Source organism: Colossoma macropomum, unplaced genomic scaffold, assembly GCF_904425465.1.
Source record: "Colossoma macropomum unplaced genomic scaffold, Colossoma_macropomum, whole genome shotgun sequence".
In the NCBI taxonomy this organism is placed as follows: domain Eukaryota; kingdom Metazoa; phylum Chordata; class Actinopteri; order Characiformes; family Serrasalmidae; genus Colossoma; species Colossoma macropomum.
In genome coordinates, this window is record NW_023494792.1 from 63,720,711 (window position 1) to 63,738,210 (window position 17,500).

At 43.8% G+C, this 17,500-nt stretch overlaps 1 protein-coding gene across 8 annotated transcripts in view; it reads left to right on the top strand.

Moving 5' to 3' along the window:
• The window catches only part of plekha5 (pleckstrin homology domain containing, family A member 5), a 177,894-nt gene that overhangs the window by 102,985 nt on the left and 57,409 nt on the right, over positions 1-17,500 (top strand). For all 8 annotated transcript variants that reach the window (XM_036577795.1, XM_036577791.1, XM_036577792.1 and 5 more), the window contains exon 4: positions 17,151-17,234. In XM_036577795.1, the coding sequence (XP_036433688.1) occupies positions 17,151-17,234 (84 nt within the window). The remainder of the gene's footprint in view (positions 1-17,150; positions 17,235-17,500) is intronic.

Genomic DNA, 17,500 nt, shown 5'->3' on the forward strand with positions numbered 1-17,500 from the left:
TCCTGTCATTCATTATATATGTGTGTGGTCGGGGTGTGTGGTCGGGGTGTGTGGTCGGGGTGTGAGCTGTGTTTCCTGTGTATGTTTGGTGTGTGTTGTGTGTGTTCTCAGAGCTGTGGTTCTCGCAGTGCTATCAGAGTGACATTAGCTGAGGTTCTGAATGTCTGTGAGGAGCTTCAGCAGCGCAGATTCACCATCTACCTCACTTAGGACTGTGTTCACTCAGCGGGTGAAGAGCTATTCACTGATTGCTCTCTCTGTCTCTCTCGCGCTCTCTCTCTCGCGCTCTCTCTGTCTCTCTCTCGCACGCTCTCTCGCGCTCTCTCTCTCTCGCGCTCTCTCTCTCTCTCTCTCTCTGTAATATGGTGCTGTATAACAGTGCTGTAAGATGGTGCTGTATAACAGTGCTGTAAGATGGTGCTCTATAACAGTGCTGTAAGATGGTGCTCTATAACAGTGCTGTAAGATGGTGCTGTATAACAGTGCTGTAAGATGGTGCTGTATAACAGTGCTGTAAGATGGTGCTGTATAACAGTGCTGTAAGATGGTGCTGTATAACAGTGCTGTAAGATGGTGCTCTATAACAGTGCTGTAAGATGTTGCTGTATAACAGTGCTGTAAGATGGTGCTGTATAACAGTGCTGTAAGATGGTGCTGTATAACAGTGCTGTAAGATGGTGCTCTATAACAGTGCTGTAAGATGTTGCTGTATAACAGTGCTGTAAGATGTTGCTGTATAACAGTGCTGTAAGATGGTGCTGTATAACAGTGCTGTAAGATGGTGCTCTATAACAGTGCTGTAAGATGGTGCTCTATAACAGTGCTGTAAGATGGTGCTGTATAACAGTGCTGTAAGATGGTGCTCTATAACAGTGCTGTAAGATGGTGCTGTATAACAGTGCTGTAAGATGGTGCTCTATAACAGTGCTGTAATATGGTGCTGTATAACAGTGCTGTAATATGGTGCTGTATAACAGTGCTGTAAGATGGTGCTGTATAACAGTGCTGTAAGATGGTGCTGTATAACAGTGCTGTAATATGGTGCTGTATAACAGTGCTGTAATATGGTGCTGTATAACAGTGCTGTAATATGGTGCTGTATAACAGTGCTGTAAGATGGTGCTGTATAACAGTGCTGTAAGATGGTGCCCTATAACAGTGCTGTAAGATGGTGCTGTATAACAGTGCTGTAAGATCGTGCTGTATAACAGTGCTGTAAGATGGTGCTGTATAACAGTGCTGCAAGATGGTGCTGTATAACAGTGCTGTAAGATGGTGCTCTATAACAGTGCTGTAAGATGGTGCTCTATAACAGTGCTGTAATATGGTGCTGTATAACAGTGCTGTAATATGGTGCTGTATAACAGTGCTGTAAGATGGTGCTCTATAACAGTGCTGTAAGATGTTGCTGTATAACAGTGCTGTAAGATGGTGCTGTATAACAGTGCTGTAAGATGGTGCTCTATAACAGTGCTGTAAGATGGTGCTGTATAACAGTGCTGTAAGATGGTGCTGTATAACAGTGCTGTAAGATGGTGCTGTATAACAGTGCTGTAATATGGTGCTCTATAACAGTGCTGTAAGATGGTGCTCTATAACAGTGCTGTAATATGGTGCTGTATAACAGTGCTGTAAGATGGTGCTGTATAACAGTGCTGTAAGATGGTGCTCTATAACAGTGCTGTAAGATGGTGCTGTATAACAGTGCTGTAAGATGGTGCTCTATAACAGTGCTGTAAGATGGTGCTGTATAACAGTGCTGTAAGATGGTGCTCTATAACAGTGCTGTAAGATGGTGCTCTATAACAGTGCTGTAAGATGGGCTCTATAACAGTGCTGTAAGATGGTGCTCTATAACAGTGCTGTATAACAGTGCTGTAAGATGGTGCTCTATAACAGTGCTGTAAGATGGTGCTGTATAACAGTGCTGTAAGATGGTGCTCTATAACAGTGCTGTAAGATGGTGCTCTATAACAGTGCTGTAAGATGGTGCTGTATAACAGTGCTGTAAGATGGTGCTCTATAACAGTGCTGTAAGATGGTGCTGTATAACAGTGCTGTAAGATGTTGCTCTATAACAGTGCTGTAAGATGGTGCTGTATAACAGTGCTGTAAGATGGTGCTCTATAACAGTGCTGTAAGATGTTGCTCTATAACAGTGCTGTAAGATGGTGCTCTATAACAGTGCTGTAAGATGGTGCTGTATAACAGTGCTCTATAACAGTGCTGTAAGATGGTGCTCTATAACAGTGCTGTAAGATGGTGCTGTATAACAGTGCTGTAAGATGGTGCTGTATAACAGTGCTGTGAGATGGTGCTCTATAACAGTGCTGTAAGATGGTGCTGTATAACAGTGCTGTAATATGGTGCTCTATAACAGTGCTGTAAGATGGTGCTCTATAACAGTGCTGTAAGATGGTGCTGTATAACAGTGCTCTATAACAGTGTTGTAAGATGGTGCTCTATAACAGTGCTGTAAGATGGTGCTGTATAACAGTGCTGTAATATGGTGCTCTATAACAGTGCTGTAAGATGGTGCTGTATAACAGTGCTGTAAGATGGTGCTGTATAACAGTGCTGTAAGATGGTGCTGTATAACAGTGCTGTAAGATGGTGCTCTATAACAGTGCTGTAAGATGGTGCTCTATAACAGTGCTGTAAGATGGTGCTGTATAACAGTGCTGTAAGATGGTGCTGTATAACAGTGCTGTAAGATGGTGCTGTATAACAGTGCTGTAAGATGGTGCTCTATAACAGTGCTGTAAGATGGTGCTGTATAACAGTGCTGTAATATGGTGCTGTATAACAGTGCTGTAAGATGGTGCTCTATAACAGTGCTGTAAGATGGTGCTCTATAACAGTGCGAAGATGGTGCCTATAACAGTGCTGTAAACAGGTGTATGGTGCTGTATAACAGTGCTGTAGATGGGCTGTATAACAGTGCTGTAAGATGGTGCTCTATAACAGTGCTGTAAGATGGTGCTGTATAACAGTGCTGTAAGATGGTGCTGTATAACAGTGCTGTAAGATGGTGCTCTATAACAGTGCTGTAAGATGGTGCTCTATAACAGTGCTGTATAACAGTGCTGTAAGATGGTGCTCTATAACAGTGCTGTATAACAGTGCTGTAAGATGGTGCTGTATAACAGTGCTGTAAGATGGTGCTGTATAACAGTGCTGTAAGATGGTGCTCTATAACAGTGCTGTAAGATGGTGCTGTATAACAGTGCTGTAAGATGGTGCTCTATAACAGTGCTGTAAGATGGTGCTCTATAACAGTGCTGTAAGATGGTGCTGTATAACAGTGCTGTAAGATGGTGCTCTATAACAGTGCTGTATAACAGTGCTGTAAGATGGTGCTCTATAACAGTGCTGTAAGATGGTGCTCTATAACAGTGCTGTATAACAGTGCTGTAAGATGGTGCTGTATAACAGTGCTGTAATATGGTGCTCTATAACAGTGCTGTAAGATGGTGCTCTATAACAGTGCTGTAAGATGGTGCTGTATAACAGTGCTGTAAGATGGTGCTCTATAACAGTGCTGTAAGATGGTGCTCTATAACAGTGCTGTAAGATGGTGCTCTATAACAGTGCTGTAAGATGGTGCTCTATAACAGTGCTGTAAGATGGTGCTGTATAACAGTGCTGTAAGATGGTGCTGTATAACAGTGCTGTAAGATGTTGCTCTATAACAGTGCTGTAAGATGGTGCTGCTATAACAGTGCTGTAAGATGGTGCTGTATAACAGTGCTGTAAGATGGTGCTCTATAACAGTGCTGTAAGATGGGCTCTATAACAGTGCTGTAAGATGGTGCTCTATAACAGTGCTGTAAGATGGTGCTGTATAACAGTGCTGTAAGATGGTGCTGTATAACAGTGCTGTAAGATGGTGCTCTATAACAGTGCTGTAAGATGGTGCTCTATAACAGTGCTGTAAGATGGTGCTGTATAACAGTGCTGTAAGATGGTGCTCTATAACAGTGCTGTAAGATGGTGCTCTATAACAGTGCTGTAAGATGGTGCTCTATAACAGTGCTGTAAGATGGTGCTGTATAACAGTGCTGTAAGATGGTGCTGTATAACAGTGCTGTAAGATGGTGCTGCTATAACAGTGCTGTAAGATGGTGCTGTATAACAGTGCTGTAAGATGGTGCTGTATAACAGTGCTGTAAGATGGTGCTGTATAACAGTGCTGTAAGATGGTGCTCTATAACAGTGCTGTAAGATGGTGCTGTATAACAGTGCTGTAAGATGGTGCTCTATAACAGTGCTGTAAGATGGTGCTGTATAACAGTGCTGTAAGATGGTGCTCTATAACAGTGCTGTAAGATGGTGCTGTATAACAGTGCTGTAAGATGGTGCTGTATAACAGTGCTGTAAGATGGTGCTCTATAACAGTGCTGTAAGATGGTGCTCTATAACAGTGCTGTAAGATGGTGCTGTATAACAGTGCTGTAAGATGGTGCTGTATAACAGTGCTGTAAGATGGTGCTCTATAACAGTGCTGTAAGATGGTGCTGTATAACAGTGCTGTAAGATGGTGCTGTATAACAGTGCTGTAAGATGGTGCTCTATAACAGTGCTGTAAGATGGTGCTGTATAACAGTGCTGTAAGATGGTGCTGTATAACAGTGCTGTAAGATGGTGCTGTATAACAGTGCTGTAAGATGGTGCTCTATAACAGTGCTGTAAGATGGTGCTGTATAACAGTGCTGTAAGATGGTGCTGTATAACAGTGCTGTAAGATGGTGCTGTATAACAGTGCTGTAAGATGGTGCTCTATAACAGTGCTGTAAGATGGTGCTGTATAACAGTGCTGTAAGATGGTGCTCTATAACAGTGCTGTAAGATGGTGCTGTATAACAGTGCTGTAAGATGGTGCTCTATAACAGTGCTGTAAGATGGTGCTCTATAACAGTGCTGTAAGATGGTGCTCTATAACAGTGCTGTAAGATGGTGCTGTATAACAGTGCTCTATATGTGTGTCTGTATAACAGTGTCTGTAAGATGGTGCTCTATAACAGTGCTGTAAGATGGTGCTCTATAACAGTGCTGTAAGATGGTGCTGTATAACAGTGCTGTAAGATGGTGCTCTATAACAGTGCTGTATGATGGTGCTCTATAACAGTGCTCTATGATGGTGCTGTATAACAGTGTGCTCTATAATGGTGCTCTATAACAGTGTGCTGTAAGATGGTGCTCTATAACAGTGCTGTAAGATGGTGCTCTATAACAGTGCTGTAAGATGGTGCTCTATAACAGTGCTGTAAGATGGTGCTCTATAACAGTGCTGTAAGATGGTGCTCTATAACAGTGCTGTAAGATGGTGCTGTATAACAGTGCTCTATAACAGTGCTGTAAGATGGTGCTCTATAACAGTGCTGTAAGATGGTGCTCTATAACAGTGCTGTAAGATGGTGCTGTATAACAGTGCTGTAAGATGGTGCTCTATAACAGTGCTGTAAGATGGTGCTCTATAACAGTGCTGTAAGATGGTGCTCTATAACAGTGCTGTAAGATGGTGCTCTATAACAGTGTGCTCTATAACAGTGCTCTATAACAGTGCTGTAAGATGGTGCTCTATAACAGTGTGCTCTATAACAGTGCTGTAAGATGGTGCTCTATAACAGTGCTGTAAGATGGTGCTCTATAACAGTGTGCTCTATAACAGTGCTGTAAGATGGTGCTCTATAACAGTGTGCTCTATAACAGTGCTGTAAGATGGTGCTCTATAACAGTGCTGTAAGATGTGCTCTATAACAGTGCTGTAAGATGGTGCTCTATAACAGTGTGCTCTATAACAGTGCTGTAAGATGGTGCTCTATAACAGTGTGCTCTGTAAGAGACGCTTGATTGCGAAGAGGAGACTGAACATTCTGTCCATCACAGATTCGACAGGTTTTCTAAAAGTGCCCATCTGTTTGGTGCTTAAACATACATTTCACAACAGGTGTGAACATCACGCTAATGTAGCCCATTATCTCCACACGAGACATCACACAGCTTATTTTATCGCAGTCGGTTAGATGAGTCACGCTAGTCATCATTTCTCTTTATTCAGTTAAAGTTTGGTGAATTGTGGATAAAAACGTTTCTGGAACTTTCTGACTCTCGCAGGTCATTTTCACATGGACCTCTTCAATTTGGAGGTTTTGTTTTTGTGTTGATGTTTTAAGGCCTCCAGTTAACAGAACTGAATAATTCAAAGTGTTTTAGAAGGACGTGGCAGTGAAATGCTCTGTAATTCAAAAAGATAATGGAAGAGGACAAAGTGCTCCTCTTAGTCTCTGCAGTGTGAAGAAACATAAACATTCATCAGGTGCCAGAAATGATGCTGAGATTGAGATTCATACTGTACCACCTTCTGATGAGTCAGCAGTTTGTGCTTTTATCCTAAACACCTCGATTTGGTATTTGAAGTGGAAAGCCGACTACAACCCTCCCCTGCTCCCCAACCCGACCCCCCAAACAAAATAGGACATTCTGATTGTGTTCTTGTGCGCATCGTGTTTGTGTTGAAAAAGTCTCAGTGAACAGTCTGATGCATTATTGCTGCTATTCTGATGAATCTGTAATGACTTTCTTAAACACGCTGCTCCGAATTTCCCATCACAGACATTTCTGCTCATTCTCTTCTGTTCTTTAGAGAAATCACCTCATTGATCCCCAGATTTCTCACCGTTCCCTCAACTCTGTGTCATCTTAAGTCCGTTACTGACGAAGAATAATGGGGCCTGATTTCACAGAAGGTTACTGTAGCTGACGGTCACTGTCAGTGTTCTGGACAGAATGTGGAACTCCTCCTTTCTGTGATCAGTAATGAGCTGCCCTGGAACTCTTTTTGGGCAGTATATGTTAGTGATGAGCTTTCTGATTATGATATTTGAGTATCCGTGAGAGTTCATACATATATCAGATATCTGATTAATGGCAGAGAAGGAAAAGAAGAGAACCAACGAATGTGGAGCTGTGTTTATTTTTCAGCTGACAGGGCTGTTCTTACACAAATGTAGTAACACAGAAAAATACATTTCACAACATTTATCATCCAAAAACAGCCACGGGAAAACTGTTGATTTTAGGTTCGGATGAGTAACAACAGAGACTCCGATGAGCTAATGAGCTAAAACTACAGCTAACCGCTATAGGCCGCGGGCCGCGTCACACCTTGTTGCGCAGCATCGCGTCCCGTAGCAGAGCGGAACGCCGGCGGGGAGAGAGCTTCACACTCTGCTCATATAAACTGAACCAAAGTGTTCAGCATCACTCACTGTGCTCGGTGTCCGTTTACTGCCTCTACACAGATGGGCTGAAAAAGGCCAGGCTAGGAACGTTAGCTGAGGTAACTTTACTATTAGCCCCTGTCTGTTTACCCAAAGACTGGCCACCTTCCTCTGCAAACATTTCAGGCTGCTGTGGATCTCTGTGCTCTCAGTGTGGCTTTAATGTAGTTATGGCAAAATGCTGAGTGACGCGCAGGTATTGAACGGCGCTCTGAGTCATGAAGTGCCCGCGCTCAGTGTTGGTTCTGGTGTGTGGACCACCATTAAAATCAATGGTTTAGAATTTCTGGACACTGCATGACATGACAAAGTGCATCCGGTGCACTGGACACTGATGGACAGTCGTCATCTTCTACAGCTGTTTCTTCTCTTCAGTGGACGACGTTCCAGCGTGTTAGTTTATCAGATAAATATGTTTAAACTGTTTCTGAAACATCAGCCTGTTCAGAGATAAAGGTTCAGAGATAATCTCTGCCTCCTCAGTCACGTCCGTAGCAGCGCTCACGTTCAGGAGTCGTAATTCAGATTATTAAAACATTCTTATTCACAAATATGAGAGAAGCTTTCACATTTCACACAGTTCTGTTAAAACATACTAATGTTTCACTGAACTGTTACTCAGTTAACTGAGCGCTCGAGCGTCTCTACACACCTCTGATAAACACAGTGAACTGCAGCAGTCGAGTCGGGAGGCCTGTGTGATGATGCTCTGACTCTCTGTGTGTTGTGGTTTGACTGAACAGACGTTTCATCAGATAACGAGACGGTTTCTCTCAGATCTGCGTGTTCGGTGAGCAGCAGTGATGAGATGTGGGGAGGGGTGTGTGGGTTGATTGGGGGGGTAGCAGGAGATGGGATTGGGTTGGACCCTCAGAGCAGCATGAGGTTATCTCACCATGACACGAGTGCCGGTGGTGGCACAAGCTTCAAATGATTCCCTCTGCTTTTCCTTTGCTTGTTAAGCATTGGTGGGATTTGTGTGGAATTCGCTGCCTGTTAGCGGCGCTGAGACAACATCAGCCATCTGCCGTGGTTACTATTAGCAACACCCACACGGTTCTTTCGCACAGCGTTGAGGGAGTCACTGTGTTGCTGAGGGCTCTTTTGTGGCTGTTTCAGTATTGAAACACATTCAAGGTTAAACAGAAATCTGCTGTGTGTGTTTGGGACGGACTGCAGAACCAGTTATACACTTGTTTAAGAGGATGTCTGAAGGTGGAATAATACGACAGCTCAGACGAGGGCTTTTGTGCGCAGTGTGATGAACATCGGTCAGCTTGACTTGTTTCAGCCTGATTACTCAGTGTAGAGCTAAAGGGAGCAGTTTGGCAGAACGAGTGCCCTGAGATTCAGATTGCAGCACATTGTGCAACTTGATGGTTAAAAGCTTCTTTTAGATTCTTCTTCACGTGATCGTCTGAGAGAAACACTGCGTGCAAAATACCAACACACTGTACACGCAGTACGAGGTTTTTCATCTTATTCTCTGTAGATTCTGCTCTGTGACCTCCTCACTAACCCGCTTAGGGAATGTAGAATCTGTGATAGTGGAATTAACAACTCAGCTGAAAGGAATTATATTACGATTGTGCGACAAATGGGAAGATTTAGCTTTTATTCTCACTTCTTAGCACCGAACAAGAACTTCAGAGGAATGTACTTGGACAGCTTATGTGGCCCACGTTGTTAACTACACAGTGTGAGTCTGTGGAAGACGGAGAGCTGCTGTGGCCCTTTTTCACTATAGAAAAGTGAACAGTAAGTAGTGAATAGGAGAGAACGCTGAGTGCTTTAGGCGCTCATGTCTGTGAAATGCCGTAATGGAATTTTCATATTGGTGCTTAAACAGCTTTTTTTTTTTTTCTTCTTTACTTGTCTGTCATTCAAAAACACTTGGAGTCGACATGTTTTCACAGCTGATAGCATATTGATTATTAGTAGTGATGCATCAATACCACTTTTTTCAGACTAAGCACGAGTATATATTTTGTATTACTCACTCATACCTGTCTGATACAGTACCTGTTAGTGTAAATGTACCTTAACAGTTCATTAAATCCATCTGATGTTAATGAAGGTCGTTATCTAGCTCTGCTACATCAGTGATCTCTGATCGAGCAGCGCTGCAGTGGAGGTTTAGTTCCCCATCAGAAAAGCTCTTCTGTACAGCTGTAAGTAAAGTAGGTTTCATAGTTTTGATCCTCATCTGTCTCTTTCAGCAGCAGCGCAGCGACAGCAGGAATCACATCCGAGGCTGACGCATCCGAAGAGCTCACGCTTCCGGTTTCCTGTCCTGTTGGAGTCGTTTGATTGGCTGGTTGAGCCATAGCTGAATGTCCTCTAAAGCCAGACAGACACTGTGTGATGTTAGAGATCTTGTTCTTTGGTGACTCTCACTGTCTGTTTGAATAGACCATCGTGTTCAGACAAAGCTACGAATTATAAACTCACACTGTACGAAACGCTCCGTCTGACTGACCTGCTACGGGAAACGCAGCCTCTACAGACGCTCTGTCTACAGACCGTTATCAATAAAGCTGATTCACTCAGAATAACCGAGTACTGAGCAACACGCTGAGACGCTGAGCAGCGCTACTAACACTGAGCACTGAAGATAAAGCAGGCGCTGATGTTCACGGTAGGACAGTTCGGTCTCTCTACAGCCTGATTTACAGAGAAAGCAACAGTTTTATCTTCTTCATACTGAATTATTTCTCTAGATCTTTAATATTCTTTTTAATTATAATAAATTTAATATTCTTTTTTAATTTAAGTGACTGACGTGACTTGTGATGATGGCGTATGTATAGACGTGGTGCAGCATCTCTGCAGGTTTCTACCTACACACTGCTGAAGATCTCCTGAGCAGCTCGTCTCTCTCGCTGCCTCGGCTGATCTTTCAGATATCAAACTCCGCTCTGCGGGAGATCAGCACGATGTCTCTCAGATCACGGTGCGGTGATCTGGCCGGTGTTGGTGAATGCTGAGGCGAGGAGGACGGTAGGGCTCGTTGGCCTTTCAGAAAGGTCAGAGCTCAGGCCACAGAGAGCCGAGCTGAATGGCAGCACCTCCGCAGGGAGGCGACCTCCCATTGTCTGCTCTGCATTCGCCTCTCAAAGGCCATTTAAAGGCTGAATGCAGAAACATTGTCTCCAGCTGAACGTTTTAAAGAATAGAGAAGTTTATATTTAGCTGCGCTGTCACTTCACACAATGTCGTATTTTACTCACCACTGCCGACTTTCAAAGACGGAAAGTCCAAAACGGGCCGCTGCTCCTGTTTGGCTATTCTGTAAATGAAGGTCAGTTTTTGTAACGTCTAATTTTCGTGATGCTCTCAGGCTGTTATTTTAAACACATGGTCATAAATGAATATAAATGAATACAACCGTAAACATTTCCACGTGTGAATCCTGTGATCCCGTCCTGCTCGGTGATCTGTGTAAAGTGTTTTGTCCTGATAGAATCTCCTCAGGATGACAGTCTCACAGTCATGGACTGATTTGTGGAAATTATGTAAACCACAAGCTGTTTCCTTCCCCGACGCCAAATCTCAACACGACTGAAAACACGAGAGATTCATGGGAGCATCCAGAGCATCATCATCAATAAAACATCAGAAGATGGAATTTCTTATGACACAAATTCTGCTCTAATATTCCCGCACTGCATCTTCATCATCGATGACATCATTCCTCCAGCGTTTCTTCTTCACTCTTTATCTGATGTTGGTGGGAAACAGTCGCCATTGCTGCTCTAATCTCCCCTGTTGCTCTGAGGATCTGGTGTCTGAGAGAACGTTGGCAGATGGTTTTCATCATTTCAGGCTAAATAAATCATTCGAACTGCTTGTGACGTGTGGACAGGACTCATTATCACATTTAAAGGGTGTCTGTTATTTTTGCTGTTATTGTCATGGCCCAGTGGTCAGTGTGCAGTGTGCAGTTATCTGAGGATGATCATGTGACCAGCTGTCTTTACCAGGGTGCAGGTGTCTGTATACGTGTTCATGAAGATGTGAGTGAAATATATTTATACAAGTAAGCATTTGTATAAAGAGGTCAGTGGGTGTGGTCAGGAGCCCTCTCTGTATCCCCCCAGTAGGTACCAGTATGGTACTCCTGCCCCAGTACACCACCGAGCAGCCACATGACCATGCTGGGCTCCTTCCCAGAATCGTCCAGCGTGGCTGCTTGCTCCACTAGCCACTGCGGTCAGAACTGCTGCCTGCTGCTGCTTTCAGTGCTTCTCTCCCCTCCATCTTGCTATAACCTGAAACTGTGTCAGAAAAGGTTATTTCAGAGCTGGGACTGAATGTGGAGTCACACATTAGTTTAAACTGGAGATTTTATAAGCTGCATTAATGGCTTTTTAATTGATCACAGTCCTGGAGAGTCTGTCCACTCAGAAGCCAACATGGCAGCAGTGCCAAGGAGTTATTTCAGTCAGACAAGATCAGACTCATTTCTGTTAGAATGAAAGATAAAAAACTCTAAATTGAAGATCAAATTCCTGTTTCAATAACAGATTAGAAATCACTCATAAAATCTGACTAAAATCCCATAAATAGTAGCGAGTGGCTCGGTAGTTTGGGTTGTTCTGTTTACTGCACTTGTCTCCACAGCGGGGGGGGCTTTTCCATTCTTGAGCTGAACCACCAAGCTGAGTGGCTGTTTTACTGAGACTTTCACCGTAAACAGACGGCGTGTTGAACGTTCCAAGCTTTCCCCTTTATATTTCACCCAGTGACCGTCGTCCTTTCTGACTCTGACTCGGTTCAGTTGTGCTGAGATCTGAGATGAAGCTGTTTTGTGACCACTGTTCTAAAACTGTAGAGATGAATTTGAGTAGAACTGAATGTCCTGGTGCTCCACAGCGGAGGATCCACCTGTCTGTCTGTCTGATGGGCTCATGTTTTGTGTATTGGTCAATGTCGGCTCACTCCAGAGCACTGACGTGTTAAGAGGTCAGTTCAGCTGCTGTGGCTTTTCTGAAGTCTTGGTGACTCAATAATGACTCTCAGCTTAGCTCGTCTGAGTTAGTGATTCCAGGAGCTTCACTCTGCCGCTTTTCCTCCAGCTGTGAATGACCCTGTGGAGTTCAATCACTCATCGGCCTCTATGGCAGAGGGCAGATGTTCCTCTTGACCTGCAGAAATGCTCCACCCTCCACCAGCAGAGGGCCCTCTGGCTGTTTACAGTGTCGTCTGCTCGCTCATCCTGACTCTCTGAGGCAGCATCTGTGTTGGAGCTGGGTCAGGACGCTCAGCGCCATCAGCAGGTAGCGACGGGCATTTTAGTCCATCAGACAAACGCTGACGTCTGTTTTCACCTCAGCTAGAGTCACTAGCCTCGCCACATCATAACTTACCTCATCTCGTAACTTTTAGCTGGAAAAGAGTTATTTATTTTATTTGTACAACAAACCTGATAAAGTCACTGAATGAGCAGAGCGGAAAATGAGTTTAAATGCTCATCTGAGATGCTTCCTTTACACTCAGCTCTGTTTTGTACTGTCTTTAGCTGTGTTTTAGATGTTTTAGCTGTTTTAGCCATTTTTGTGTAAAACACACTCTTTACTGCCCTCTGGTGGAGTATAGAGTTTAGACATCTCGTGTGACGTGAGGGTGCGTAATAGAGAGAATCTAATTTGCATATCATAGATCCTAATTTACTATTAGCAATTTCAAAGTTTGCCACTGTTGCCTTTAGTTCATTTGGAGCTCAGACCTGGATTTTCTATCAAGCTGCTTTGTGACAGCAGCTGCTGAAAAATGTGTTATAAATAAATCATGACTTCTATGATTGTTTGAATAATTGAAGTTAATTTCTAACTCACTGAAACTTTAGAAGGGCAGCGCGTGAGCAGTGGGCACTGTGTTGGTCTGTGGAGCTGAATTGCGATGTTTCTGGTCTATTTGTCTAATGATGCTGATTTGGAATCCACAGATCACTGAAGGTAACGCACTGATCAGATTGTCTGTCCTGACTGACTCGATCAGGAGTCACTGGAAGAGCCAACGATGCCGTCTTTTTTAAATAAACGGATCTTGAGAGCTTTTCTGAGCTCCTCTCTGACGCCCTCACCTGTTTAATCAGAATACCTGCTGTAGACGCTGTGCTGCACTCTCAGAAATAAAGGTACTAGACTGTCTCTGGGTCAGTGCCCCTCTTGTCACTGAGGTGGAACCCTCAAGGCTCCATCTCAGTACCTTTAGTCAGGGAACATAACTGAACCATAATCCACTGAAATGATATGTTCTAAGCTGTACTGACTCCACACACCCCGTCTCGTCTCCAGGCTTTTATTTTACTGTTCTGTTTAAAACATTCGGTTATGAAAAGGTACAAATACGAACTTTTCACCTGGAAAAACTTATTTAAGGTTCACAATCAGACCTTAAAACCACTGTTGGAGCTTTGAGGGAACATTTACACTGTTTGTACCTTGATGAACGAAAAATGTACCTGAACAGAACCTTTATTTCTCACAGTGTTCAGGAAGAGTCTGATAACTATACAGCTGGTCTTTTCGAGCACACAGATCACTTTTGCCTTTAATGCCGTCTAAGTGGAATTATGGTGTCTGTGTTTGAGTGTTTCTGTCGAGATGAAGACAGAAAAATCCCTCGACTGACACTCTGCCTTCACGCTTAGTTCACATAGTTCTGAGGGCAGAACTTTCTCTGGAGGTGTTATTCCTGAACTGAGAGCTGAAGAGACGAGTTCTGTCAAGTGTGAAGTCTGATTTGAGTAGTTTTATTCAGTTAGATGTGTGTGCTGTAACTTTTATAGATACATAAATATAAAAATATAAAACATATAAATATTACTTCATTATGACCACCTCCTTGTTTCTACCCTCACTGTCCACTTTATCAGCTCCACTGACCGTATAGTTTCACTCTGTAGTTCTACAGTTACAGACTGTAGTCCATCTGTTTCTCTGCATAATTTGTTATCCTGTTCTTCAGTGGTCAGGACCCCCACAGGACCCCTACAGGAACCCCACAGAGCAGGTACTATTTGGGTGGTGGATCATACTCAGCACTGCAGTGACACTGACGTGGTGGTGGTGTGTTAGTGTGTGTTGTGCTGGTACGAGTGGATCAGACACAGCAGTACTGCTGGAGGTTTGTTGTAGGTTTTTATTGTACGTGTGTGGTGTGATTATCACTGAAGAACAAGAATTTCAGAATCTTCTAAAAAAAAATCTGATTTAGGTGAATTAATGTCAGTATTGAAGAATCATTTATTTCCATGAATTGATCATTTTTATGATATTAACGAATGAGCTGGTAGAAAGGCCACGTAAAGACACTCGTGATGAACCGCTGCCTTCATGACTTCAGAGCTGCAGAAACTCTGGGATGGGAATGCTGCTCTGTGACGTTCCAGGCTGGGGATGCAGGATGCGCTCTGACAGGCGCGGAGGGCAGTTAATAATGCAGGGAGTCTCTGCGGCGTTAGACTGGGAGCACCGACCAACCCGACGCTCCGAGCCGTGTGACCTCACACGTCAGCTACAGCTGGTCTTGCGAGGCCTCAGTGTTCTCACAGCTGCAGACCCCGAAGCTCCTCAAACCTCCGGCTCTGCTGGACTGTCTGAACAGAACACACTCAGAGGAGAACCGAGAGATCAGCTTCTGAGAGACAGAGACAGAGAGACAGACTGACTGTTAGAGCTCTCTGAAGTCCTCAGTGTGTCACTGCTCAGCTGCTTCTTACAAATTGTACATTTAAATGCATTTATTTCTCGTGTTTTACAAAAACATTATGCTTTAACTGTTTTTCACAGCAGCCATAATAACCCCTCATTTCTCACTAGCAGCTCAACATTTCACACACAGAGAGACGACAGGGTCCAAGATCATCTGATAACAGAGTTACAGAGGACAAACATTTTATCATATTACTATATAAGAATATCTGATTCAGTTTCTAATTGGCCAGTCAGAGTGGCCACTAGAGGGCACTGCAGAAAGAGATGAAGCACTGTAGATTTGCAATAGCTGAGCTCAGTGTGTAACATTCAGATAAAATGGAACATCTTCCCTTCAGGTGTCTTTGATGTGTCAGAGTGACGAGACTGTTGAGTAGCTGCTCCTCTCAGTCTGAGTCCTGCAGCTCCTCCTCTCGCTTTCTTCACGCTAATCTCCTCGTCTGCTTCTCCAGAAGCTCCAGGATGTGGAGAGCAGGTCGAGCTGATTTATGGAGGCTGATGCGCTCTGAGTTGGAGAGCTGAGGGTCTGAGTCGGAGCGGCTGTTCCTGGTTCATGTTTGGTTGAGTTGATTCTCAGCAGGTTTGCTTACAGTATAAACGCCTGAAAAAGACGCTGATTGTGTATTAATTGAAGGCCCTTTATTGTGATTATCTGCTGCTCCAGCTTCACTGCTGAGGAAAGCCGCTGTTTGCAGTTGTTGTTGCGTGTTTCTAAAAGTCTGAGCAGTTTAGAACGTTGTCTGCTCTCTGCAGAGCTCCTGTTCAAATCCTCCACCTACTGCTTTCAGTCTGGCCGACAGAGATTAGTGCTTGTTTGTTTGTTTGTTTGTTTGTTTGTGAGTGCTCACAGTAACAGTAAACACAGTGTTTTTGTGATAATCCTTTATTTAGTGTGTGTCTCTGACAGTCAGCTGGGTTAGTCCAGGTAATTCTCAGCAGAGCTGATAAGAGCTCACGTCCTGAGAGACACTCATCTCCTGTTCTGCAGCTTCAGTGTGACGGGATGTTTAGTTTTTATTAACATTCTTTTTTATTCCTGAATCTTTCCCGTTCTTGGTTCGAGCTCCTCTGAGTGACACTGAGTCTCTTGTTCTGTAATCACCACATTGTGGAAATTTTACTAGATACAAAACATCAGAAGAGCAACGTTCTTCTGAGTCTTCAGGAACATTTTAATCATGTTACAGAGAAAAAAATGCACAACATGACCTTAAAATCATCACTGCAGAGTTTCAGGGTGATCATGTGATCTTCAGTGTTGTGTTGTTTATTTATTTATTTTTAAGCCGTTTTCCTCAAAGACCTCAGTAAAAGTGCCCCTGCATATTCGGAGACCGAGCGCAGCCGCCACCGTCTCAGACGTTCTCTCTCAGTGAGGCGATACGTCGTCCTCTGTTCTGAACATCTGGTTCGGTGTGATTGTATTTATAGCGAAGTTGGGGCCCGTGCTGTGGGAGGAGGGCAGTGGGAGGTGGGGGGGGGCAGTGGGAGTGGTGGGGGGGCAGTGGGAGTGGTGGGGGGTGAGGGAGGAGGAGGAGGAGGTATTGTGTGTTCATGCTCTTATGATCATATGACTGAGGAACATCAGCTGCTGTAGCTGCAGTGTCTTCACGGCTGGATTGTTTTTGAAATCTCTGTGTTTGAGGAGGCAGAGTGTGTTTCAGACAGAGTGAGAGAGAGGAGTGAGAGAGAGGAGTGAAATAGCACCAAGCCTCTTACTCCAGTGAGAAACAGCCATGCTGAAGTTCAGCACCACTCTCCGCTCGAGGTGTGTAGTCTGGTCTGATGTCTGTGTGGTTCTGTGTGGATGCTGTTCTGCGTTCGTCTGTTTCGGGCTGATTGTTTGTCTCTGTGATTGACGTCAGCGTATCTGAGGGAGCAGTTATTCAGCCGTTTGTTGAGATATTTGAGTTTTGACTGTAATTTGAGGATTTGCAGTATTTTGTGAAGCAGCACAACGAAAACAATGAAGTAATTAGCCCTCCTGACGACACACTGAGCTGAGATAATACAGAGATGATCTACAGCACACAGTGATGACAATACAGTACAGAGATCTCACAATAGAAAAATGTGTAGCAGTTATTTAATGTGTTTCTCTCTCTCTTTCTCTTTCTCTCTCTCTCTCTCTCTCTCTCTCTCTCAGTCACAATGAGAGGAAAGTGACCTGTAAGCATCCTGTCTCTGGCGCTCCCTCACAAGACAACTGCATCTTTGTCGTCAACGAACAGTGAGTCATTCCTCTCAGTATAATGGAGTTCTGTGGTGACTGAATGCAGCTTTGTATGACGACCAAAACATATTCCATATTTCGGTTCAGTCACTCGACCCCGTAGAACTACAGTAATGTATAAACGGTACTGAGAACTTTATATTGACTGAACATTTAAAATCAGTGAGATTGAAAGTGGTTTATTTTGTCTTCTTTCTCTTTTCCAAGTATTTCATAACAATCCGTCTTCGTCCTCAGTGTTAGTGTTTTAGGAATTGTGGCTA